Below are 27,087 nucleotides of genomic sequence, written 5' to 3'. Positions count from 1 at the left end.
CCCCGTAGGTGGTTTACTTACCTGCAAGAACTAACAATGACTTACCTCCCCTAGGAACTGTGAAAATTGCACTAAGTGTCTAGTTTTAAAATAGCTATATGTGTTTCATTTGAAAAGTATATATGCTATTGTGATTATTCAAAGTTCCTAAAGTACTTACCTGCAATACCTTTCATTCAAAGTATAACATGTATAATTTGAACCTGTGGTTCTTAAAATAAACTAAGAAAATATATTTTTCTATACAAAAACCTATTGGCCTGGAATTGTCTCTGAGTGTGTGTTCCTCATTTATTGCCTGTGTGTATGTACAACAAATGCTTAACACTACTCCTTTGATAAGCCTACTGCTCGACCACACTACCACAAAATAGAGCATTAGTATTATCTCTTTTTGCCACTATCTTACCTCTAAGGGGAACCCTTGGACTCTGTGCATGCTATTCCTTACTTTGAAATAGTACATACAGAGCCAACTTCCTACATTGGTGGATCAGCGGTGGGGTACAAGACTTTGCATTTGCTGGACTACTCAGCCAATACCTGATCACACGACAAATTCCAAAAATTGTCATTAGAAATTGATTTTTGCAATCTGAAATATTTTTCTAAATTCTTAAAAGTCCTGCTAGGGCCTTGTGTTAGTCCCTGTTAGCAGTTCTTTTAGAGTTTAAAAGTTTTGTGAAAGTTTGAATTAGAACCTAGAACTAGTTTTAGATTCTTAAAAAGTATTCCAACTTTTAGAAACATAGGGGGTCATTCTAAGTCTGGCGGGCGGCGGAGGCCGCCCGCCAGACTTCCCCCCTCCAAAATACCGCTCCGCGGTCGCAAGACCGCAGAGGGTATTTTGGCTTTTGCACTGGGCTAGCGGGCGACCGCCAAAAGGCCGCCCGCCAGCCCAGTGCAAAAACCCTTCCCACGAGGACGCCGGCTCAGAATTGAGCCGGCGGAGTGGGAAGGTGCGACGGGTGCAGTTGCACCCGTCGCGAATTTCACTGTCTGCAATGCAGACAGTGAAATTCAAAGTGGGGCCCGCTTACGGGGGCCCCTGCACTGCCCATGCCATTGGCATGGGCACTCCAGGGGCCCCCAGGGGCCCCACGACACCCCATACCGCCATCCTGTTCCTGGCGGGCGAACCGCCAGGAACAGGATGGCGGTATGGGGTGTCTGAATCACCATGGCGGCGCAGCGAGCTGCGCCGCCATGGAGGATTCAGAAGGGCAGCGGAAAACCGGCGGGAGACCGCCGGTTTTCCTCTTCTGACCGCGGCTGAACCGCTGCGGTCAGAATGCCCTGCGGGGCACCGCCAGCCTGTTGGCGGTGCTCCCGCCGACCCTGGCCCCGGCGGTCTAGTACCGCCGGGGTCAGAATCACCCCCATAATGTCTAGTGCAGAGATGAATGTGGAGGAACTCGACCTCACACCTTACCTCCATCTTAAGATGAGGGACCTAAGGTCACTCTGCAAAATAAAGAAAATCACAATGGGCTCAAGACCTTCCAAACTACAGCTCCAGGAGCTTTTGGCAGAGTTTGAAAAAGCCAACCACTCTGAGGATGGCAACACAGAGGATGAAGATAGTGATTTGGAGGAGAATTCCCCCCCTCCAGTCCTACTTAGGGAGAACAGGGCCACTCAAGCCCTGTCTCCAAATATACTAGTCAGAGATGCTGTTTCCCTCACAGGAGGGACCAACACCTCTGAAATCACTGAGGATAACTCCAGTGAAGAGGACATCCAGTTAGCCAGGATGGCCAAAAGACTGGCTTTGGAAAGACAGATCCTAGCCATAGAAAGGGAAAGACAAGAGATGGGCCTAGGACCCATCAATGGTGGCAGCAACATAAATAGGGTCAGAGATTCTCCTGACATGTTGAAAATCCCTAAAGGGATTGTAACTAAATATGAAGATGGTGATGACATCACCAAATGGTTCACAGCTTTTGAGAGGGCTTGTGTAACGAGAAAAGTAAGCAGATCTCACTGGGGTGCTCTCCTTTGGGAAATGTTCACTGGAAAGTGTAGGGATAGACTCCTCACACTCTCTGGAAAAGATGCAGAATCTTATGACCTCATGAAGGGAACCCTGATTGAGGGATTTGGATTCTCCACTGAGGAGTATAGGATTAGATTCAGGGGGGCTCAAAAAGACCTGGGTTGATTTTGTAGACTACTCAGTGAAAACACTGGATGGTTGGATTCAAGGCAGTGGTGTAAGTAATTATGATGGGCTGTACAATTTATTTGTGAAGGAACACCTATTAAGTAATTGTTTCAATGATAAACTGCATCAGCATCTGGTAGACCTAGGACCAATTTCTCCCCAAGAATTGGGAAAGAAGGTGGACCATTGGGTCAAGACTAGGGTGACCAAGACTTCCACAGGGGGTGACCAAAAGAAAGGGGTCACAAAGCCTCCCCAGGGGAAAGGTGTTGAGACATCCAAAAACAAAAATAGTAAAGAGTCTTCTACAGGCCCCCAAAAACCTGCACAGGAGGGTGGGCCCAGAGCCTCTTCACAAAACAATTTTGGGTACAAGGGTAAAATCTTTGATCCCAAAAAGGCCTGGTGTCGTAGCTGTAATCAGTCTGGACACCAAACTGGAGACAAGGCCTGTCCCAAGAAAAGTACCACTTCCAACTCCACTCCAGCTAACACTGGAATGGCTAGTCTCCAAGTGGGATCAACAGTGTGCCCAGAGCAAATCAGGTGTCACACTGAAGCTACATTAGTCTCTGAGGGTGGGGTGGATTTAGCCACACTGGCTGCCTGGCCTCCTAACATGCAAAAATACAGGGAGCAGCTCTTAATTAATGGGACAAGTGTAGAAGGCCTGAGGGATACAGGTGCCAGTGTCACCATGGTGACAGAGAAGCTGGTTTCCCCTGGTCAATACCTGGCTGGACAAACTTATCCAGTCACCAATGCTGACAATCAAACTAAAGTACATCCCATGGCTATGGTTACTTTAGAGTGGGGAGGGGTCAATGGCCTGAAACAGGTGGTGGTCTCCTCAAATATCCCAGTAGACTGTTTCCTTGGAAATGACCTGGAGTCCTCAGCATGGGCTGAGGTAGAACTGAAAACCCATGCAGCCATGCTGGGTATCCCGGAACTGGTGTGTGTCAAGACAAGGGCACAGTGCAAGGCTCAGGGTTAAAAAGTAGAGCTGGAGTCTGGAAAAAGGGCCCAGCCTACCAAGAGAAAAGGAAAGACAACTGGGAAACCAGCTGCAACACAACAACAAAAAGAGAACCTCTCTTCTCAGGAAGAAGTTCTGCCCTCTGAGGGAACTGAGCCTATGGAGTTGGAACCTTATCAGGTTGAGCTCTTAGGCCCAGAGGGACCCTCAAGGGAGCAGTTGTGTAAGGGGCAAGAAACCTGTCCCTCTCTTGAAGGCCTTAGGCAGCAAGCTGCTGAAGAGTCCAATGGCAAGAAAACTGGAACACATAGGGTCTATTGGGAAGATGGACTCCTGTACACTGAGGCAAGAGATCCCAAACCTGGTGCCACTAGGAGAGTGGTAGTGCCTCAGGAGTTCAGAGAGTTCATACTGACCTTCGCCCATGATATTCCCCTTGCTGGGCATTTGGGACAAACCAAGACGTGGGAGAGACTAGTCAACCACTTCTACTGGCCCAACATGTCCCAGAAAGTTAAGGAGTTTTGTGTCTCCTGTACCACCTGTCAAGCCAGTGGTAAGACAGGTGGACATCCAAAGGCCCCCCTCATTCCACTTCCAGTGGTGGGGGTCCCCTTTGAAAGAGTGGGTGTGGACATAGTGGGTCCACTTGAACCTCCCACAGCCTCAGGAAATATGTACATACTAGTAGTAGTGGATCATGCTACTAGGTATCATGAAGCTACTCCCCTTAGGTCGACTACTGTCCCTGCAGTAGCCAAGGCCCTCATTGGTATCTTTACCAGAGTGGGTTTCCCTAAGGAGGTGGTGTCTGACAGAGGTACCAACTTCAAGTCAGCATACCTGAAACACATGTGGAATGAGTGTGGAGTGACTTATAAATTCACTACACCCTATCATCCACAAACTAATGGCCTTGTTGAGAGATTCAACAAGACATTAAAGGGCATGATCATGGGACTCCCAGAAAAACTCAAAAGGAGATGGGATGTCCTCTTACCATGTCTGCTTTTCGCTTACAGAGAGGTGCCTCAGAAGGGAGTAGGGTTCTCACCCTTTGAACTTCTGTTTGGCCACCCTCTAAGGGGACCACTAGCTCTTGTGAAAGAAGGCTGGGAGAGACCTCTTCATGAGCCTAAACAAGACATAGTGGACTGTGTACTTGGCCTTCATTCAAGGATGGCAGAGTACATGGAAAAGGCAAGTAAAAACCTTGAGGCCAGCCAACAGCTCCAGAAGTTTTGGTATGACCAAAAGGCTGCAATGGTTGAATTTCAACCAGGGCAGAAAGTCTGGGTTTTGGAGCCTGTGGCTCCCAGGGCACTTCAGGACAGATGGAGTGGCCCTTACCCAGTGCTAGAGAAGAAGAGTCAGGTCACCTGCCTGGTGGACCTAGGCACTAGCAGGAGCCCCAAGAGGGTGATCCATGTAAACCGCCTAAAGCTCTTGCATGATAGGGCTGATGTGAATCTGTTAATGGTAACAAATGAGGACCAAGAAACTGAGAGTGAACCTCTCCCTGATCTCCTCTCATCAAACCCTAAGGATGGCTCAGTGGATGGAGTGATCTATTCAGACACCCTCTCTGGCCAACAGCAATCTGATTGTAGGAAGGTCCTGCAACAGTTTGCTGAGCTCTTTTCCCTAACCCCTGGTCAGACACACCTGTGTACCCATGATGTGGACACAGGAGACAGCATGCCTGTCAAAAACAAAATATTCAGACAGTCTGACCAAGTTAAGGAAAGCATCAAGGTGGAAGGCCACAAGATGCTGGAATTGGAAGTAATTGAGCACTCTGACAGCCCCTGGGCTAGCCCAGTGGTCTTAGTCCCCAAACCTCACACCAAAGATGGAAAGAGAGAGATGAGGTTTTGTGTGGACTACAGAGGACTTAATTCTGTCACCAAGACAGATGCCCATCCCATTCCTAGGGCTGATGAACTGATTGACAAATTAGGTGCTGCCAAATTCTTAAGTACCTTTGACTTAACAGCAGGGTACTGGCAAATCAAAATGGCACCTGGAGCAAATGAAAAGACAGCATTCTCCACACCTGATGGGCATTATCAGTTTACTGTTATGCCCTTTGGTTTAAAGAATGCCCCTGCCACCTTCCAAAGGTTGGTGAATCAAGTCCTTGCTGGTTTGGAGTCCTTTGGTGCAGCTTATCTGGATGATATTGCTGTCTTTAGCTCCAGCTGGCAGGATCACCTGGTCCACCTGAAGAAGGTTTTGAAGGCTCTGCAATCAGCAGGCCTCTCTATCAAGGCATCCAAATGCCAGATAGGGCAGGGAACTGTGGTTTACTTGGGACACCTTGTAGGTGGAGGCCAAGTTCAGCCACTCCAGCCTAAGATCCAGACTATTCTGGACTGGGCAGCTCCAAAAACCCAGACTCAAGTCAGGGCATTCCTTGGCTTGACTGGGTATTACAGGAGGTTTGTGAAGGGATATGGATCCATAGTGACAGCCCTCACAGAACTCACCTCCAAGAAAATGCCCAAGAAGGTAAACTGGACTGTAGAATGCCAACAGGCCTTTGACACCCTGAAACAAGCATTGTGCACAGCACCAGTTCTAAAAGCTTCAGATTACTCCAAGCAGTTCAATGTGCAGACAGATGCCTCTGAACATGGGATAGGGGCAGTTTTGTCCCAAACAAATGATGATGGCCTTGACCAGCCTGTTGCTTTCATTAGCAAGAGGTTACTCCCCAGGGAGCAGCGTTGGAGTGCCATTGAGAGGGAGGCCTTTGCTGTGGTTTGGTCCTTGAAGAAGCTGAGACCATACCTCTTTGGTACTCACTTTGTAGTTCAAACTGACCACATACCTCTCAGATGGCTGATGCAAATGAAAGGTGAAAATCCAAAACTGTTGAGGTGGTCCATCTCCCTACAGGGAATGGACTTTATAGTGGAACACAGACCTGGGACTGCCCATGCCAATGCAGATGGCCTTTCCAGGTTCTTCCACTTAGAAAATGAAGACTCTCTCGGGAAAGGTTAGTCTCATCCTCTTTCGTTTGGGGGGTGTGGGGGGTTGTGTAAGGAAATGCCTCCTTGGCATGGTTACCCCCTGACTTTTTGCCTTTGCTGATGCTATGTTTTGAATTGAAAGTGTGCTGAGGCCTGCTAACCAAGCCCCAGCACCAAGGGCCCTGATGCCAGGGAAGGTCTCTAAGGGCTGCAGCAGGTCTTATGCCACCCTGGGGACCCCTCACTCAGCACAGACACACTGCTTGCCAGCTTGTGTGTGCTGGTGAGGACAAAACGAGTAAGTCAACATGGCACTCCCCTCAGGGTGCCATGCCAACCTCACACTGCCTATGCAGTATAGATAAGTCACCCCTCTAGTAGGCCTTACAGCCCTAAGGCAGGGTGCACTATACCATAGGTGAGGGCACCAGTGCATTAGCACTGTGCCCCTACAGTGTCTAAGCCAAACCTTAGACGTTGTAAGTGCAGGGTAGCCATAAAAGTATATGGTCTGGGAGTCTGTCAAACACGAACTCCACAGCACCATAATGGCTACACTGAAACCTGGGAAGTTTGGTACCAAACTTCTCAGCACAATAAATGCACACTGATGCCAGTGTACATTTTATTGTAAAATACACCCGAGAGGGCACCTTAGAGGTGCCCCCTGAAACTTTAACCAACTACCCGTGTAGGCTGACTGGTTCTAGCAGCCTGCCACACTCGAGACATGTTGCTGGCCACATGGGGAGAGTGCCTTTGTCACTCTGTGGCTAGTAACAAAGCTTGCACTGGGTGGAGATGCTATCACCTCCCCCAGGCAGGAGCTGTAACACCTGGCGGTGAGCCTCAAAGGCTCACCCCCTTTGTTCCAGCACCACAGGGCATTCCAGCTAGTGGAGTTGCCCGCCCCCTCCGGCCAAGGCCCCACTTTTGGCGGCAAGGCCGGAGGAGATAATGAGAAAAACAAGGAGGAGTCACTGACCAGTCAGGACAGCCCCTAAGGCAACCTGTGCTGAAGTGACTCTGACACTTAGGAATCCTCCATCTTGCAGATGGAGGATTCCCCCAATAGGGATAGGAATGTGACCCCCTCCCCTTGGGAGGAGGCACAAAGAGGGTGTAGCCACCCTCAGGGCTAGTAGCCATTGGCTACTGCCCTCCCTGACCTAAACACCCCCCTAAATTCTGTGTTTAGGGGCTCCCCTGAACCTAGGAACTCAGATTCCTGCAACCTAAGAAGAAGAGGACTGCTAAGCTGAAAAACCCTGCAGAGAAGACGGAGACACCAACTGCCTTGGCCCCAGCTCTACCGGCCTGTCTCCCCCCTTCGGAAGAAAACTGCTCCAGCGACGCTTTCCCCAGGACCAGCGAACTCTGAATCCTCAGAGGACTGCCCTGCTCTAAAAGGACCAAGAAACTCCCGAGAACAGCGGCCCTGTTCACCAAAGACTGCAACTTTGTTTCAAAGGAGCAACTTGAAAACAACAGAGTTTCCCGCCAGAAGCGTGAGACTTGCAACCCTGCACCCGGCGACCCCGACTCGACTGGTGGAGAAACAACACTTCAGGGAGGACTCCCCGGCGTCTCCGAGACTGTGAGTAACCAAAGTTGTCCCCCCTGAGCCCCCACAGCGACCCCTGACCGTGACTGTCTGACTCCCAGATCCCGACGCCTGGAAAAGACCCTGCACCCGCAGCCCCCAGGACCTGAAGGATCGGAACTCCAGTGCAGGAGTGACCCCCAGGAGGCCCTCTCCCTTGCCCAAGTGGTGGCTACCCCGAGGAGCCCCCCCTTGCCGGCCTGCATCGTTGAAGAGACCCCCTTGGTCTCCTATTGATTCCTATTACAAACCCGACGCTTGTTTGCACACTGCACCCGGTCGCCCCCGCGCTGCTGAGGGTGTACTTTCTGTGTGGACTTGTGTCCCCCCCGGTGCCCTACAAAACCCCCCTGGTCTGCCCTCCGAAGACGCGGGTACTTACCTGCTGGCAGACTGGAACCGGGGCACCCCCTTCTCCATTGAAGCCTATGCGTTTTGGGCACCACTTTGAACTCTGCACCTGACCGGCCCTGAGCTGCTGGTGTGGTAACTTTGGGGTTGCTCTGAACCCCCAACGGTGGGCTACCTTGGACCCCAATTTGAACCCCGTAGGTGGTTTACTTACCTGCAAGAACTAACAATAACTTACCTCCCCTAGGAACTGTGAAAATTGCACTGTGTCTAGTTTTAAAATAACTATATGTGTTTTATTTGAAAAGTATATATGCTATTGTGATTATTCAAAGTTCCTAAAGTACTTACCTGCAATACCTTTCATGCAAAGTATTACATGTAGAATTTGAACCTGTGGTTCTTAAAATAAACTAAGAAAAGATATTTTTCTATACAAAAACCTATTGGCCTGGAATTGTCTCTGAGTGTGTGTTCCTCATTTATTGCCTGTGTGTATGTACAACAAATGCTTAACACTACTCCTTTGATAAGCCTACTGCTCGACCACACTACCACAAAATAGAGCATTAGTATTATCTCTTTTTGCCACTATCTTACCTCTAAGGGGAACCCTTGGACTCTGTGCATGCTATTCCATACTTTGAAATAGTACATACAGAGCTAACTTCCTACACCATGCCACCCCAGTTTGGACCCAGCCATGTGCAAATCAGTCTTGACCCTGTTCCTCATGGGAACAGTCCAGCCCGAACTGCCAAGCCAGGTCCTCACTGGACCGGAAACAAGCATCCTGGGACTGGTTTCGGGGTTTCACCCCTCATCAGCCAGGCTAGCTTGAATCCAGTGGCATGGGAAGCACAGGACCCAAGTCTGGGCATACCCTTCCCACTAAGGGCGACAAAGCAAAAATAACAAGTGATGGACGGAATGCTGAACATTGTCAAACACTCACCCCCAGTCAAAGATCTGGGTTTAATCCATCGCTCTTTTGCTCACCATGCCACCCCAGTTTGGACCCAGCCATGTGCAAATCAGTCTTGACCCTGAAGGAACTACTGTCTTGCTGTGTTGGCCTGCTGCCCTTTTGCCTGGGGAAGACGAATTAGATCTGCAACTGCGTCTTAAACCCAGGATCTCAGAGTAACTCAAAAGGCTAGTCTGCTGGCTTCCTGATCTGAGTTTCAGGGACATAACAGGCTCCCCACAGCTCCTGGACCTGTTTCCACATTCCTGACCCTCACGAGGGTCCTGGGCCCTTCATGCGGCTTTCAAGCTCTTTATTTCAAGCTTTTGGGCTCTTTGTGACCGTGAACAGGCCCATTCACACCAGAACCGCACCTTTGCACGGAAGATCAATGATCGTCAACATGAGGCTCCTGCCAGTCCACGATGCCTAGCCTGCGCCCCACGCCATGACGACCATTGCGAGCGACGCTCTCCTTGTTCCCGGCGAACTTCTTCCACCCAAACGGGGGTAAACCTTCAGCGGGACTAATCTGTGACTGTATCTGACCCACGCTCCATTGCGGTCGGCTTAAACCTTTGACTTTGACCTGGTCAAGCGCGACCAGATTGCCACGCTTTGCGCTTTTAAACACTAAAGTGCAGTTTTTTCTTAAGAATTCATAACTCCGGTTCTACTGATTGATTTTTGAAGTTTTGGTCTTATTTTATTTATTAAATAAATGATGCTCTATTTTAATAACCTAGAGAGGGGTATATTTGTGTGTTGTTTCTATTGTTTTACTGTTTGAAGTGTTGTACAAATACATCACATGCCGTCAAGTTAAGCCTGACGGGTCTGTGCCAAGCTACCAGAGGGTGAGCACAGGTTAATTTGGAGTTTGCTTGTGCCTTATCCTGACAGGAATTGTGGTTGCTGCTTGACGAGGGAATCACACCCCTTCAACCAACAACCCAATTTCAAACACCTGTTAAAACTATAGAAGGAAAGCTAGTCTAAATAGAGAGCTGGAAATCTGAAAATGAGAGTTAAACGAAAAATAATTTAAGAGATTCTGAATATTGCTTTTACCAAGACCTCAGGGTTGCTGGCAAGGGAACTCCGATTCTAGGTGTGTTTGACCTTGGAAAAGTGAAAGGAAAGATCTGGTGTCTTAATTATTTTGAACTATTAGTGCATCTTTATTGGGCGAGGGGCTGGAGGGAAAAGGTTGATATTCAGAGGGGCACCCCCACCTCCTAGATTTATGACGGGTCACTGCACTTATTGGTTGCTACACTGATTTTTTTGTAGATTCATCTTTACTGCCATTTTATATGAGAAATACAGAGCCAACAGAATTAATCTCAAATGAATCTCCTCCCTGAACTCCCCTTCACTGACCAAAAACATATCCAGCCTTTAAATGCAAAAAGCCTCTTCCCATCTCTCTAGAACTGAAACACCAAAACCGGCATATTGTAATGATCAGGAATGCATTTTGGTGGGCACTAAAGGTCAATCATTCCCACAAATATATATGCTACAGTAATAGGGTTATTCCCCTAGGGCGGTTTTCGTCAGATGGGGCTTAGGGCACGCCAGTACAGTTCCCAGTAAAGTTTCAATACGATTCTGCTTGTGGTGTTGGCCAGATCCAAAGACAGGTCAGACTCAGCCTTAGCGTATGCATATAGATCACAGTTCCAGTACTCTAAATCGGGAGCGAATCTAGCTCTCCAGGTCATGGATATTTGTCGCTTTGCAAGGGCAAGGGAAAGTCCATGAATAGCCCACCTTAGATCTTGTCATGAGATGAGTTTCTACACTGATGATACTACATTAGTGTGACAATAAGGGGGTGATTCTAATTTCGGCGGGCGGCGGAGGCCGCCCGCCGAAGTTCCCCCACCAAAATACCGCTCCGCGGTCGAAAGACCGCTGAGGGTATTTTGGGATTTGCCCTGGGCTGGCGGGTGGCCGCCAAAAGGCCGCCCGCCAGCCCAGGGCAAATCAACCCTCCCACGAGGACGCCGGCTCAGAATTGAGCCGGCGTAGTGGGAAGGTGCGACGGGTGCAGTGGCACCCGTCGCGTATTTCAGTGTCTGCATAGCAGACACTGAAATACTTTGTGGGGCCCTCTTATGGGGGCCCCTGCAGTGCCCATGCCATTGGCATGGGCACTGCAGGGGCCCCCAGGGGCCCCGCGGCACCCCCTACCGCCATCCTGTTCCTGGCGGGAGTCCCGCCAGGAACAGGATGGCGGTAGGGGGTGTCAGAATCCCCATGGCGGCGGAGCGCGCTCCGCCGCCATGGAGGATTCTCAAGGGCAGCGGGAAACCGGCGGGAGACCGCCGGTTTCCCACATCTGACCGAGGCCGAACCGCCGCGGTCAGAATGCCCTGCGGGGCACCGCCGGTCTGTCGGCGGTGCTCCCGCCGACCCGGGGTCAGAATGACCCCCTAAATGTATTAACACTGCACAGAATGCCACTACAATTTCGAAGGTACTAAAATAGCATTTCATTCAAATACAAGACACTGTAAGGTAATAACTTGTTCACTAAATAATACAATAAATAATAATGATCATTTAGTTCAATTTCTTTAAGTAAATGTATTTAAATGTTAGTTATTTAATTGAAATTACTAAACTTGAATTCAATGTAAACTGAGTAACATTGTTATAAAGCAAGCATTAGGTTTAGGATTAAATTATTTTTTAATTTCATTACCCACAAATATAAATTAGGAAAAAGGTTACTGTTGGTATTGTGGCTAGGCTAGGGATAATGTTTTAATGAAATTAAATTAAGGGTTAAGGGGCCAGATGTTGCAAAACTAGGTTTTGCGACTCGGAACTTGCGACTCGCAATTTCTGAAATCCAGCTTCATCAATTTCCATAAGACTTGCTTCTTTTTGCGAATCATCGCAGCCAGCTGTGCATGTAGAGATGGAGGCCTGTAAGGCACAAAAAAACCTCAAATTCAACCTGTTGTTATAGGGAACAATTTAGGTCAAATGCTAATTAGAACTAATCTAAATTAACATAATCTGCGTTCATGAATGCTGGTACTGCAATGTTGCAATTCCAACAATTCCAGGGGTATGACTAACTCAGTAAGATTTGGGTTATGAACCTCAAATTTCCCAACAAAAAAAGCATCAATCCACAGGATGAATGTGTGAGCTGACCAAGGTTCAGGAGGGACTGTTCCTATGAGGTGCAGGGTCAGTACTGATTTGCAGTACTGGGCTTATGCGGCTGTTTTAGAATTTGCCGGACAGGTACTCTGTTGGAATGGAAATGGAGTACCCCGTCCACTACACTAAACGTCACCCACCCGATTTTGAGTCGGGCATATCGCAATTTTTATGCCAACCGAATAAAATGTACTCTGTCAGTATAAACCTTCTTTAGACAGCCTGCTAGAGTATGTACAATCAGAAGTAAGCCATCCACCATCCATCCTATTTAGAGTTGATGGTCAAGTGACTTTTTTTTTTTAACTGTTTGTCACAGCCTGGTAAATCATAGATTGTGAAGGACAGTAAAACAAAAAAAAACAAAAAAACAAAAATTGCCTCCACACTATGGAAGAAGACTTGGGTGAATTACTACTGCCAATTTTTATGAGTTCTAAAACTAGTATATTTGTATCTACTTTTTTGGAAAACCAGTCACTAAGGGGCAAATTTACAAATAAGTGGTGCAAGGCAGTGTAGGAAAAAGTTCCTGCACTGCGTTGCGTCACCTGAAGAGAGCAGAACTGCTCCATATCTTCAACTAAATGATGCGGTTATACTCTCTCCACGCTCATGCGAGCTATAGGCCGACCAGCAGCAATGCCAGCACCCTTGCACAAGGGAGTCTGCATTATGATCAGGATAGTTATTGGGCAGGAAGGTAGCTTTCCTGCACAAAACCTACTATAGGGAGGCTTTTTCTGCTTTGCATTTATGCCACGGAATGCAGCACACATGCAAACAAGAAATACCAAGGAGCAATGAAGATATTTCTCCTCGATATGCCAACCTCAGGCAGGCACACCATTTTCCATGTCTACAACTCTTAAAATATGGGTCTGCCTCAGAAGAGCCCATGCACCAACCATGGAACGTTTAAGTGACGTAAAAAAACACAAGGCAGCAAGTGCTCCATTACTTTTCATTACAAAGCCTCGTAAAATGACACTGGCATGACTTTGTAATTGCTTCAGGCTGCGTCAAAAAAGTGACACAACCAAGACGCAAAATCTTTGTAAGTATGGTCCTGTGTAAATATAGTTTTTATATCCAAATGCATGGGTAGATGCAAGGAAATGCCACCCAAGGAACACCTACCTGATGCAAAATAATGCAAGGCAGAGCAATGGACTGCATTTCGTTACTGTTTCTTACAAAATCATGCAAATCAACATTTGCAAAGATTTTTAAATACCAAAAAGGATATTGCATCAGGTCCGAGTCACAAAGTGATGCAACCCAAATACAAAATCTAGGGCTAAATATATTTACGTTCCTGATGCAAAAATGAACAAGTTAAAGCAAATGTTCTTAGCATTAGCAAATCTAATAAATCAGGCTTTTAATGTGTTATCACATTAAAGCCACATCCATTGCTTTGCTAACCCATGTTAAAGTCTGTGGCTTTCCAAACGTCACAGTAAGTCATACATTTATGCCACTGTTACCACTTGCAAGATGGGGCTTGTCCTGCTAACTGGTCAGGCAACTTACAAATATAGCACAAAATGCAAACTTCACTGGTGTCCACAGATAGTGAATTATGTATGGTAGGATTCTTTTTTTTAAATCGTTTGAGGTGTACTTTATATGGGCTGGAGACTAAGAATTCACATTGCCCACTAACTTCATGTGGCTCTTATGCATCTGATGAATCTTAATGTTAAAAATGGTGTCTTTGGTTGGCAGTCAGGTTACCCTCCAACCAAGCAAGGACCCTCCCTCTAGTCAGGGTAAGTCACACACAATCCAAATTATCCTGTGCCCACCCTCTGGTAGCTTGGCACTAAGCAGTGAGGCTTCACTTTAGAAGGCAATGTGTAAAGTATTTGTACAATAAATCATGCAATAACACAGTATAGCACCAGAAAAATACACCACACAGTATTTAGAAAAATATAGAATATTTATCTGGATAAATGCGGGTCAAAACAATCAAGAGTCAATAAGTACACATGGAAATATCACTTCAGAGAATTATAAAAAGAGTCTTTAGTCTTTAAAAAGCAACAAGTGTCTCTTGCAAGCACAAAGGGCCAGATGTAGGAAACACTTTGCGAGTCGCAAACGGCAAAATCTGCCGTTTGCGACTCGCAAATGTGTGTTTCCTATGCAGAAATGCATTTTGCGAGTCGTTACCGACTCGCAAAATGCATTTCCGAATCGCAAATAGGAAGGGGTGTTCCCTTCCTATTTGCGAGTCGCAGTGGTACGCGGTCGCAAATGGAGTCGCAGTTACCATCCTCTTCAAGTGGATGGTAACCCACTCGCAAATTGGAAGGGGTCCACATGGGACCCCTTCCAGTTTGAGACTGGACCCCAAAACATTTTTTCAGGGCAGGGAGTGGTCCAAGGGACCACTCCCTGCCCTGAAAAAACCGAAACAAAAGGTTTCGGATTTTTTTGAAATGCTGCTCGTTTTCCCTTAGGGAAAACGGGCTACATTACAAAAAAGAAAAACTGCTTTATTTAAAAGCAGGTCGCTAACATGGAGGTCTGCTGACGTCAGCAGGCCTCCATGTTAGCGAGTGCCTATACTCGCAATGGGGCCGCAATTTGCGACCCACCTCATGAACATTCATGAGGTGGGTCATTGCGACCCCATTGCGAGTTGCAGTCGGTGTCTGAGACACCGTACTGCATAGCAATTTGCGACTTGCAAATTGCGAGTCGCAGGGACTCGCAATTTGCAAGTCGCAAATTGCTTTTTTGCTACATCTGGCCCAAAGTGCCTGGTTTGCGTTCAAATTCTCCGCATGAGACCGCAGAAGAGGAGATGCGTGGAAAACAGGAAGGTGTGCATCGGTTTCTCCAGGTCCGCACAGACGATGCATCAATCATTTTCCATGCAGGGAAGGCTTTGCATCGATTTCTAGAACGCTGACTTGTATCCTCTTCCTGTTGCAGGCTTTTTGGACACCCCGGGGACGATGGGAAGAAATCCTGTGATTGCAGGATGAAGTCACAGGAGCTGCGTTGATCCGGTGGGCGAATCATGGAAATTTCTGTCACACAGCAGGCGCTGAGTCGATTCTTCTTTCAGGAAGTCAGGCTGCGTCGTTCCGGCTCGGCTTTGCATTAATCCAGTGGGCCATGTGTCGAAGTTCCAGTCGCCACGCTGGCGCTGCATGGATCTCCACTCGGGGAGCCGGGCTGCGTTGTTCCGGTTAGGCGTGCAGTGATTTTCTCACCGCGATGCAGGCTGTGCATCGTTTCTGGCAGGTTTTGAGTATAATTTTCACAGCACAAGGAGTTCTTTGCAGGAGGAAGTCTTTTTGGTCCTGAGACTTCAAGGAACAGGAGGCAAGCTCTATCCAAGCCCTTGGAGAGCACTTCCCAGCAGAGCCAGAGGGCAGCAAGGCAGCAGGGCAGCAGGGCAACAGCAAGGCAGCAGTCCTTTGCAGAAAAGCAGTCAGGTGAGTCCTTTGGGCAACCAGGCATTTCCTCTTGGCAGGTTGCAGAATCTGGTTAAAAGTTTCTTCACCAGTGGTATCTTGTCCAGAAGTGTCTGAGTTGGTATGGTCAGATGCCCTGTTTAAATACCCAAATGAGCCTTTGAAGTGGGGGAGACTTCAAAGAGTGGCTTAGCAGTGCACCAGGTCCCCTTTCAGTTGCATCCTGTCTGCCAGGAACCCAGTGGTGGGTTTGGCAGTCCACTGTGTGAGGGCAGGCCACTGTACTTTCAAATGTAAGTGTCAGGCCCTCCACCTTCACAGCCCAGGAAGACCAATTCAGTATGCAGATGTGTGCAAGTGTGACTGAGCATCCTGTGTTTGGGGTTGTCTGAGTGAAATGCACAAGGGACCTGTCAGGTAACCTAGCCAGAGGTGGATTGTAAGGCACAGAAGGATTTAAGTGCAGAGAAATGCTCACTTTCTAAAAGTGGCATTTCTAAAATAGTAATATTAAATCCAACTTCACCAGTCAGCTTTTGTATTACCATTCTGGCCATACTAGAAATGGCCTTGTTGCTCCTTTCAGATCTGAATCTACCATGCAAACAGTATATGATGGTAGCCCTAATCTTAGCATATGAAAGGAGCAGGTCTCACAGCAGTGTAAAAACGAATTTAGGAGTTTTACACTACCAGGACATATACACTGCACAGGTACATGTCCTGCCTTTTATCTACATAGCACCCTGCCCTATGGATTACCTAGGGCCTTCCTTAGGGGTGACATATGTAGAGAAAGGGGAGTTTAAGGCTTGGCAAGTACTTTCAAATGCCAAGTCTAAGTGGCAGTGAAACTGCACACACAGGCCTTGCAATGGCAGGCCTGAGGCATGGTTAAGAGGCTACTTATGTGGGTGGCACAATCAGTGCTGCAGGCCCACTAGTAGCATTTAATCTACAGGCCCTGGGCACATGTAGTGCACTTTACTAGTGGCTTACAAGTAGATTAAATAAGCCAATTGGGTATGGACCAATGTCACCATGTTTTAAGGGAGAGAGCATATGCACTTTAGCACTGGTTATCAGTGGTAAAGTGCCCAGAGTCCTTACACCATCAAAAACAGTGTCCAAACAGTGGAGGGAGGCAGGCAAAAAGTTAGGGGTGACCACCCTAAGGCTGTCAGGTCTAACACTTACATAATAATATTTAGTCACTTTCAAATTGTTCTTTTTTTATAACATTTTTTTTTGCATAAGTATGAAAACCAAACCATACAGTATCAGAGCTCAGGGTTGGGGGGCCATTGTATAAACAACAATCTTGACACTTAATGCAAGCAGAGTTACCCACACCAAAGTACATATGCACTGTCTCCACTCCAGCAGACAGTGTAGTTGCAGTCCCTTCAGATGTTAAGAGCTTTTCACCACCTGGCCACGGTCTCTGCCTATTAATCCTTAAATCCAGTCCATGCACTCCAAATACAGATGTACTTTTGACGGACCACCGTGCCTTGTACACCAGCTTATCCATCGCTGCACAGGACTTTCAACATTTTCAACCTTTCAAGAACCACAGAAAAATGTCCCCCACTCACATATAAACATTGCCCCCAAAAAATATTTCAAAGGTAATTTCTGCTAGGAGAAGCGATCAGGGGGCACATTGGTTGGCAACCAGATGCATTACATCGCACAATAGGCCAAGGACCTCTGATATTCCTGCATGACATGTCGTGGGCTCTCAAAATTGCTTGGGCAGTATTGGAACATTTCGTCTCCCTCTCGGGGCTGCGGGTTAACTGGCCGAAGTCCTGACTATTTCCTGTGCTGCCTGCTCAGGACCCCTCCATGTGGTTGGAAGAACTGCTATGGAAGCCCCAATGTCTACATTATCTGGGGGTACAGATTTATCATGAGCCTGCAGACATACTGGAAGGCAATACAGGAATGGCCATTAGCAAACTCAAAGTGAACACTGAGTTCTGGAAATTGCTCCCATTATCAGTGGCAGTCCGAGTTGCCCTTTTGAAAATGGTTGTCCTCCCCCGCCTGCTCAATTATTTTGTGATACTTCTGATTTGGTTTCCCCAGATGATGTTCCGGGAACCTGACTCACAAACAACACCTTTACTTTGGGGCTTGGGTCACAGGCATGTGGCCTACGCTTCAGAGTCCTGAGGGGAACGGAGGGCTGGTAACCCCCGATTTTGAATTGTACTACTTGCTGCCCAGCTACAGTGGCTGACACGTTGGATGGCAGGGAGACTTACTCTAGTATGAGAACTGGGACTGGGGGTGCCCGATCTGCACACCCTGGCTAGAACAGTTCTTAGTGTCCAGCAGCATGTTGTGCCTGCCTCCACAGAATTTCGAGTGCTACAAAGATGCTGGCTTAGAAGCCCGCCGAATATAGCGGTGAAGATCCCATACACTGCGGACATCTAAGTGTGGCTGTTGGAGGTGCTTTTGCATGGTGGCTGCCTAGAGAGGGCTGTCAGAGTGGGTGGCTTCTGGTGCAGCGACCATTGGGGACTTATTCCAATGGGGCAGGTTCTCCTCCCATTTGAGGAGCTCCACTCAGGCTATGATCTACCACAGGGCCACTTTCTCCTGCAGAGAGTAGTGATGACCACAAGCACGGAGCGTCGGGACTGCCAGAACATCCCCCAAGCCACGAGTTGCCAGTATCTGGGCACCTCGTCGGGAACATTTAAAGCCTTCACATGTTTGTATAGGAAAATCAGGGGAGGTTTGCTACTACTACTCTTGAATGTCCTCAAAATCCACTGGAAAGAGGACCTGGGAATTCTGATTCCAGATGAGGACTGGGTGCACATACTAGACAGGATCTCCAAGGTTTCTAGAAATGCTAGATTCAAATTCATAAACTTGTATGAACTGCACAGGGCATACCTCACACTTGATAGAATAGATAATATGCAATAAAGGGTGCGCGTTGACCACGATGTGGTGAAATGGGGGTCAACTTTATACACATGTTCTGGAGATGCCCGATGCTCACTGACTATTGGAGGGACATCACTGGCACACTGACTGAGATAGTTGAGAGGGCGGTCCCATGTACCCCAGAGTTCTGTCTCTTAAGATGGTACCTGCACACTCCTAAAACTATGACCACAAGTATCTTCCAGGACCTTGCTCTTCTACTTGCGAAGAGAGAGCTTACTGCCCGGCACGGTCAAGGTTAATTGAACGTAGCATGGGCCTGAGAAACACTGGTAGATGCCCAAGAAGCTCCTGACCCCACCAATCGCTGGCACTGATGACTGGTACCCTCCAAGACTGATTCCTACACTACTTGCTACTTCTATCCATGTGAGATAGAAAGGGGATGAATTTGTCTCTAAATCATTTATGAGTTCTGTAATCCTATGGTTGGGAGAAGAGACCACTGATAAGCAGATTGAGTTGAGGGAAGAGGGTAATACGACTAAAGTGGATTTATAACAGTTATGCTTGTACATAATAACATGTCAATACCAATAACATTTATTTATTTATTTTTAAAAAGGAGTAGCAATCATGAGACCCTCGACACAAAACGGCAGAAATATTACATTGCATGGCTCTGAAGTACTGAAGTAATTTAAACAAACTTCAAATACTTATAATCACTCTCAAATTTATTTAATTACTACACAGTGCACAGTTACTATAGAATGGTCTGAATGTTGTTCTGACAACAATGAACCACTTGGACCAAACAATTGTAGCTGGTATTCCATGGGAATTAGCCTGGCTCCCTAAAATGTGACAGAGAAAATTGATAAAGTAAAACCAGAATGTATCTTTTGACAGGATGCACTAACCTTGTGCAGATGATCTAATGGAAGCAATGACTTTTCCGTTTCTTGCCACCCTCACCAGTGACCAAATATACAGGACATGTGGACCAGTGGCACAAGCATGGAAGCACTCTGTCTCGCCACTTCGGCTGGTCCCAGAGTTCTGCAGATTGTAGTAGAACTGATACAAGGCAAGGACATATCTTGAGTGGCTTGCTGTTTAAAGTACTGACTATAACTGTAGTTGTGAATGGATATACCGAGCACTGTCTCCGTGTAAGCCACGCTCTATACTTCAATTGGAGACTACTAATTCCTGAAAACTAAGTACCTCAAATACACACATGCACTAGAATTTCTCCCTATGTACTGGATAATTATTGCCACCTTCGTCACTACACACTCTCTTGTGAGTTATAGTTTCAACTTGACTTTTACAGAACGGCAAACTAACCAATATTGGTGTTATCCTGTTGCTCCCTAATATTAGCAATTATATGTGCACACTGAAACTCTGACACCTTCTACATGGCATTCATAAATACATATGTAATAATCCACCTTGAGAGTCCACATTGTTTGGGTAATCTTGGTAGAATATAGCACCAATCTTAACAGTTCAGATATATGTTTAAGAGAATAGTTCAAAGATCCTTTACATCTATAACACGACTTCAGGATACTGCTCTGTAATACAATTGTTCATTCAAAGCAATCCGCAGAAACACGATGGGCATTTGCCAGGAAATACAGAAGCCAAGAAGCATGCTCCTGGCTGTGGCAAAATTATAGCACGATTGCCTAGGCACGAATGTGTGAACCGCAAGAAGAGTTACAAGAGGTAGTCCAAGATGGCTGAAAAAAACCTGAGAGTTTGTGGCCTGCCAGGAAGTTCACTGCCAGCATGCTGCCACAGAGCATCATGCTCACACACGCAGCTTCAGTTCAAACAGTACCCACACTAACTGAAGAACGCCTGCCTTTTCCTCACTGGAATGAACAAGGCATGAGTGGATTTGGAGCACAGCTTCCACACATATAAGCTGCAGCGAGCAGTAAGAAGTACATCCTCCACCCGTCTCCTCAAGTTTGCTTTCAAAATGTAAATGTATCTAATTGCACCAAATGTATTCTGTTCCTATTGCAGTTATTAAACCAAATATGGAATAATTACTAACCTCCTCTCATTCCCTTCAGAATGGAGAATGTGAGGAATTTGCCAATTCTGATTTATTTGATATCTGTGAAATGAAAGTCATTGCATGAGGAGCAGATTATAACATCCTGCCAGTTACCCCTTTTCCTGGCGCACAGTGTATTTTTTCTCATAAACTAGGAATTTGAGACCTTGGATACACTCTTGATTTGTTATTTAGTCCCCAAAGGATATAGTGCTCTGCTGAAGTAGTGGTGCAACAAACACTCATCACCACCTATAATCAGGGTGCCATGAACTCTCCCACCCAAATCGGCTATGACTAGACTCACCACTAAATAATGCAGGGGCATAGACTTTTTCATCAGTACCCCTTGAACACACTAGATTAGTACCCTTTTAAGCAGCAAATGTTACCATTCCAGATGTAGGTCTTAGCCTGTCACTTTGCCTAAGACAGCAACAGCTATTACTGCAGTGCTGTCACCAAGCCACACATTTCACACTGCACTTCGACTGCTTTTCCACAGCTACTACCCATAAAATATGTTTTTTTATCAATGTGCATATTGTCTGCATATTTATGTGATTATGTTCTTTCACATGAAAATTGGAACATTACATAGCGACCTACTATATAAACTGTCAGGCGTTAATTATAGTTTACTATGTGTGGCGCTACTGATATCTCTGCAAATCTATATTTTTGATACTCTACCACTCACAAAAACGAGACGAATTATGTGCAGACTCTCAGGGAATCAAGGGGTAGAGCTCCATGTCTCCACCTAACTCAAAGGCAGGCACTTAGTGGAAAACACATCAGAAATGTTAACCTTCAAAACAAGTAGTATAAGAATTCCATGTTCCATTTTGTTTTTATTACTTAAACAAACAACCACCAAAATGATACGGGTGTCTGTCACCCATCCATGGATTATTTAGGAAGTGGAATATGTATATGGTGTTTCTGAAATTTGGTGCAAAGTTATTGTTGCTCTACTAAACATAATACGTCTAAAAACCTGAATACCGTCTACAATTATGCAGAAGATGCCTATGCTCTGTTTAGATGGAGATTGTAACCTTACGCAACCATAAGAATACTTCCTGTGTTCAATAATGAGTCCCTTGGTGGAAAAGGCCTAACGTTGCTTTCCAATATCTCGTTACATTTTTGTTGCTCCATGAAAGGGTATACCCTACCACTTAATGTGGAGGACTTAATGGATTACTTGATCATCTGGTACCTCTTCACCTATGCGATACAGGAAGACAAACTTCAGTATTCACTTGTGAGTTAGCTTGTTCCTGTGGGCAGGAGGTAGAACAGCAAATAAAGATTTCGACTGTAAAAATTGAGATCAATCTTTTGACCAAGGTTTGCTTATGTGATAACAAGGTATAGAACTGGTGCTATGAATCCACTAAATTCTCAGGCTGCGTAGAATAACAGAAAGTACAGGTTAAATATAACTACTTAAATTGCAGGTTTAATTTCCTACTGTTTATACCTTGTGAATTTGCTGCTATTTTCCTACTACTCAGCACCTTTGGAAAGCCAGAGCTCATCTGCATACCCATGCATTCTGGCACACTTAATGTTCATGTGATAATGGACATTTTCCCGAGTGAGGGAGGCACAATAAAATGTTGATATTTTCAAATCTGATTCCATTAATTGTTCAGATTCATTGAATATGCTTGAGTAAGTTTGGATCAGAAACAAACGTGCGAGCCATTATCCCTATTATATGGTAACTTCGCCTGAGAGGCTGCCATGCATTCATAATGCACCAGTGTATAAAGTATATCCAAATCCTTTATAAATATGTGCAAATCAGATGCCTTCAAACACAGACATCGAAAAATAAAGCTCGATGTCTGTCTCATCTATTTATTCATTATTAGTAAAGCAAAATAGAAATATCTGCTTTTGGAAAACGTTGATTTATTATCAAGAAGACTCACCGACTGGCAATAAAGGGGAGCGAGTGGCTTACATTTCAAAGGGATATATATGTTAAAACAATACACATATGTTGCATTATATTTGGCTGCAGTCATGTGGTTACTTTAAATTCATCAAAGAATAACTATTCTATATTCAGTGAGAATTTGCTCACAGTTAAGACTCCACTTTAGTGAAAATTTCAGTGGCCTATTTTCTGTGTGGCCTTCTGATCTAACAACTATGAAAGGGAATATGGGGGGCCTAGATGTATATAAAACAGAGGCAGTGAACAGTTTCAGTCTGCCTATGGATTTCACACGGTGTAGAAAACATATAGTTTTACTATCTTTGGCTACCATTTTGGAGTTAATTGCCTCTGCCAAACAAACTGAGATCAATACGGTTAATCATAGTATATTGAACCTGCATTAGTACATGCAGCGGCCTCCTGACTTAATATATATGCTTCAATATTGCCTGGCCCTAGGAAAAAAAACACTGCTTTTCAGGAACTGTGTCATTCTGAAATCACCTTGTTTTCCTACCGTTTTCCTACCATTAGATATAATTCACATTCGGCTTGCGACAAAGGAAAGTTCTGGCTGGGCTGAAACATGGCACTACATAACATGGGAGGATGTTGCTGGTATCAATGTAGGTGACACCCCCCAGCAATGATTATTTGAATGCACTGGCATGCAAGATGTTATAGGAAACACACGTATTTCATTAGTGTGAGAGGGACATTCACAGTGTTTCTAAGCAGACAAAAACAAATCCTACATTACTAGTGCTACTAACCTGTTTAGTGCTCACAACAGGAGCTAGATGAGCTTGAAATGTACTTCTACGGTCTGTGATGGGTTCATTATGATTTATTGGTGGTAGTTCTTCGTCTACGCATATGGAATAAAGGCATTATTTGATTTTGGTGAGAAGAAAGAGACACGAAATTCAAATGTTATTAAAGGCATCAAAATGATCAGGATTTGTGTGCAGGTGTGTGGCAACAAATAAAACATTACAAAAAGCAAAGCATAGAAGACCTTATCACAACACAAATAACCCGGTGAATTGTACCTTCAGTGAAGTTGAATATTACAGCTGGTGGGCTAGGCAGGTCTTGGTTTGGCTGATACCCAGCAAACATCTCATCTTCAAAATGCACATCAACTTCTTCAGTTGTCTTTTTAATACTCCTATCTGGTAGATAAAAGTAAACCCGATCAGAATGCAGACATTACTTCGGAGGCGCCACCTGTATACAATGGCATGGTACCGATGTCAGAAATTGCACTTTATTCAATACACTACACAGTTGCAAATAACTTGTGAAATATAAAATACAATTTACTCAGTGCAATGACTTGTGCTCATGGTCATTCTAGAATCCCGACAGCAGCGCAGCACTGCACCAAATCCTATCCCCATCAAGCCTAGGTAAGAACAAATGAAAGTAAGTAACAAAGACAGCAAGTGGGCCATCTGAAGGAAGAGGGGTTTAGGGCTAAGTGGGCACGAGTCATTACAGTGGCATGAACTAAGCCTGGGTCCACTCTTCACCAGGCTACTGGGAAGAAATTCAAGCCACAAGCTGGGGAGATCAGAGCCAAGTAGGTGCATCTAAGGGTAAGGACCCTTGAATAAGGTGTGACTACGGGCCAACCCCCCTCCACCCCATGTAAGCAGTTTTCCCCCATTTATCGGGTACAAATCAAAGGGGCAAGTATTTCACTGCCTATGCATGCTTAAAGTGTTTTTGCATGCCACACTTTTATGTAAAACATGTCACAGGAAAGCATGAGGAGCTATAACCCACCCTGATGAAAGCCCAGGCGCTACAAAGGACAATAGTGTAGGGCTGAAACATGTTGCTGTAATTGGAGATTTTAGGGTCATAGGACTATTATGTCCTAAAACCCATTCATAGTGTATTTTTAGCTGTTCCTATCCACCCTACTAATTAAGGGATACCTGGGGTTTGGCTGAAAAAGTTTTATCTTAAGGTTTTGCCCCTTTCCTATATCTGACAAGAGTTGCCTGGAAGATGGCTTGAGCCCACCCTGACCTTTAGGAGTCAGGGTGAAGCCGATAATGAAGCATGCCACGTCTATAGGTGTGGCATACATGTGAAGCAAGCAATCTTCTCTTCTATTTTTGAGTGCCTCATGGATACTCTAGTGTTAGTAATTGTTAGACCTGACAGCCTTAGGGTGGTCACCCCTAACTTTTTGCCTGCCTCCCTCCACTTTTTGGACACTGTTTTTGCTGGTTTTTAGACTCTGCGCACTTTACCACTGCTAACCAGTGCTAAAGTGCATATGCTCTCTCCCTTTAAACATGGTAACCTTGGATCATACCTGATTAGACTATTTAATTTACTTATAAGTCCCTAGTAATGTGCACTATAGGTGCCTAGGGCCTGTAGATTAAATGCTACTAGTGGGCCTGCAGCACTGGTTGTGCCACCCACTTAAGTAGCCCCTTTACCTTGTCTCAGGCCTGCCATTGCAAGGCCTGTGTGTGCAGTTTCACTGTCACCTCGACTTGGCATTTAAAAGTACTTGCCAAGCCTAAACCTCCCCTTTCTCCACATATACGTCACCTCTGTGTGCCCTAGGTAACCCCTAGAGCAGGGTGCTGTGTGGTTTGCATGTCCTGGTAGTGTAAAACTCCTAAAATTTGTTTTCACACTACTGTGAGGCCTGCTCCCTTCATAGGCTAACATTGGGGCTGCCCTCATACAGTATTGAAGTGGTAGCTGCTGATCTGAAAGGAGTAGGAAGGTCATATTTAGTATGGCCAGAATGGTAATACCAAATCCTGCTGACTGGTGAAGTTGGATTTAATATTACTATTCTAGAAATGCCACTTTTAGAAAGTGAGCATTTCTTTGCACTTAAATCTTTCTGTGCCTTACAATCCAGGTCTGGCTGGGCTTAGCTGACAGCTCCTTGTGCATTCACTCAGACACACCCCAAACACAGGGTACTCAGCCTCACTTGCATACATCTGCATTTTGAATGGGTCTTCCTGGGCTAGGAGGGTGGAGGGCCTGCTCTCACACAATGGACTGCCACACCCCCTACTGGGACCCTGGCAGACAGGATTGAACTGAAAGGGGACCTGGTGCACTTCTTAGCCACTCTTTGAAGTCTCCCCCACTTCAAAGGCACATTTGGGTATAAAACATGGCCTCTGCCCTACCTCATCAGACACTTGCTGGAGAAGAAACCTGAACCAGAACCTGCATCCTGCCAAGAAGAACTGCCTGGCTGCCTAAAGGACTCACCTGACTGCTTTTTACAAAGGACTGCTGCTTTGCTGTTGCCCTGCTGCCTTGCTGAACTCTTGTCTGGCTGTAAAAGTGATCTCCAAGGGCTTGGATAGAGCTTGCCTCCTGTTCCCTGAAGTCTCAGGACCAAAAAGACTTCTCTTTTTCATTTGGACTCTTCGTGCGCTGAAAATTTCGACGCACAGCTTGCTCCGCGGCAAGAAAATCGGCGCACACCGACGCTGATCGTCGCGACACCTTCGCGGCGACCGGAACTTCGACGCACGGCCTCGCAAGGACAACGCCGCCCGACTTCCAGAGGGGAAATCGACGCGACGCCTGCCGTGAGAACGAGAATTCCACGCACAGCCTCCCGGAACGACGCGCAGACGGAAAACAAGCCGAAGAATCCACGCACAGACCCCGGGACATCTGGTAATCCCACGACCCACAGAAAGAGACTGTCCGCGTGCCGGAAAACGATGCACAACTTCCCCGCGTGAAAAATAACGACGCAAGTCCATGTGCAGGGGAGAAATCGACGCACACACCATTTTTCCACGTATTTCTTCTTCTGCGGCCCTTTGCGGAGATTTTCCACTTTAAACCAGGTACTTTGTGCTTGAAAGAGACTTTGTTTGCTTTTTAAAGACTTAAGACACTTTATATCACTTTTCAGTGATATCTCTACAATTTCACATTGCATCTTTATTCGTTTTGACCTGCAATTATCCTGATAAATATTATATATTTTTCTAAACACTGTGTGGTGTATTTTTGTCGTGCTATATTGTGTTACTGTATGATTTATTGCACAAATACTTTACACATTGCCTTCTAAGTTAAGCCTGACTGCTCGTGCCAAGCTACCAGAGGGTGGGCACAGGATAATTTTGGATTGTGTGTGACTTACCCTGACTAGAGTGAGGGTTCTTGCTTGGACAGAGGGTAACCTGACTGCCAACCAAAAACCCCATTTCTAACAGTAATGGTTCAATGAGGAAGAAGAGATCGAACAATGGGATCACGACTCGCCCGACTAAGTCACAGGCAGCGGTCGAGCAAGCCCGAGCACTAAAGGAAGCTAATATGTTTGTGACCATACGATCGCAGCACAACGAGGAAACTAGTGCTACAGACTCGGAATCAATAACAAGCCAGCAGAGTCCCCCCACATCACCACTGACCTCTTGCCGAGGGTTCACACCAAGCTCGGCCAATGACCTCTG

The 27,087-nt window shown here is 46.1% G+C and overlaps 1 protein-coding gene across 2 annotated transcripts in view; it reads right to left on the bottom strand.

Annotated features, from left to right (window-relative positions):
• Positions 1–27,087, bottom strand: part of IMPACT (impact RWD domain protein) — a 219,914-nt gene that overhangs the window by 42,030 nt on the left and 150,797 nt on the right. For both annotated transcript variants that reach the window (XM_069220038.1, XM_069220039.1), the window contains 2 exons: positions 23,665–23,787; positions 23,386–23,480 (listed from right to left, as the gene is read on the bottom strand). In XM_069220038.1, coding sequence (XP_069076139.1) covers positions 23,386–23,480; positions 23,665–23,787 — 218 coding nt within the window. The remainder of the gene's footprint in view (positions 1–23,385; positions 23,481–23,664; positions 23,788–27,087) is intronic.

This window comes from Pleurodeles waltl, chromosome 2_2 (assembly GCF_031143425.1).
Source record: "Pleurodeles waltl isolate 20211129_DDA chromosome 2_2, aPleWal1.hap1.20221129, whole genome shotgun sequence".
In the NCBI taxonomy this organism is placed as follows: Eukaryota; Metazoa; Chordata; class Amphibia; order Caudata; family Salamandridae; genus Pleurodeles; species Pleurodeles waltl.
Note: the sequence above shows the minus strand (reverse complement) of the source record. Positions and strands in the feature narration are given on the sequence as shown.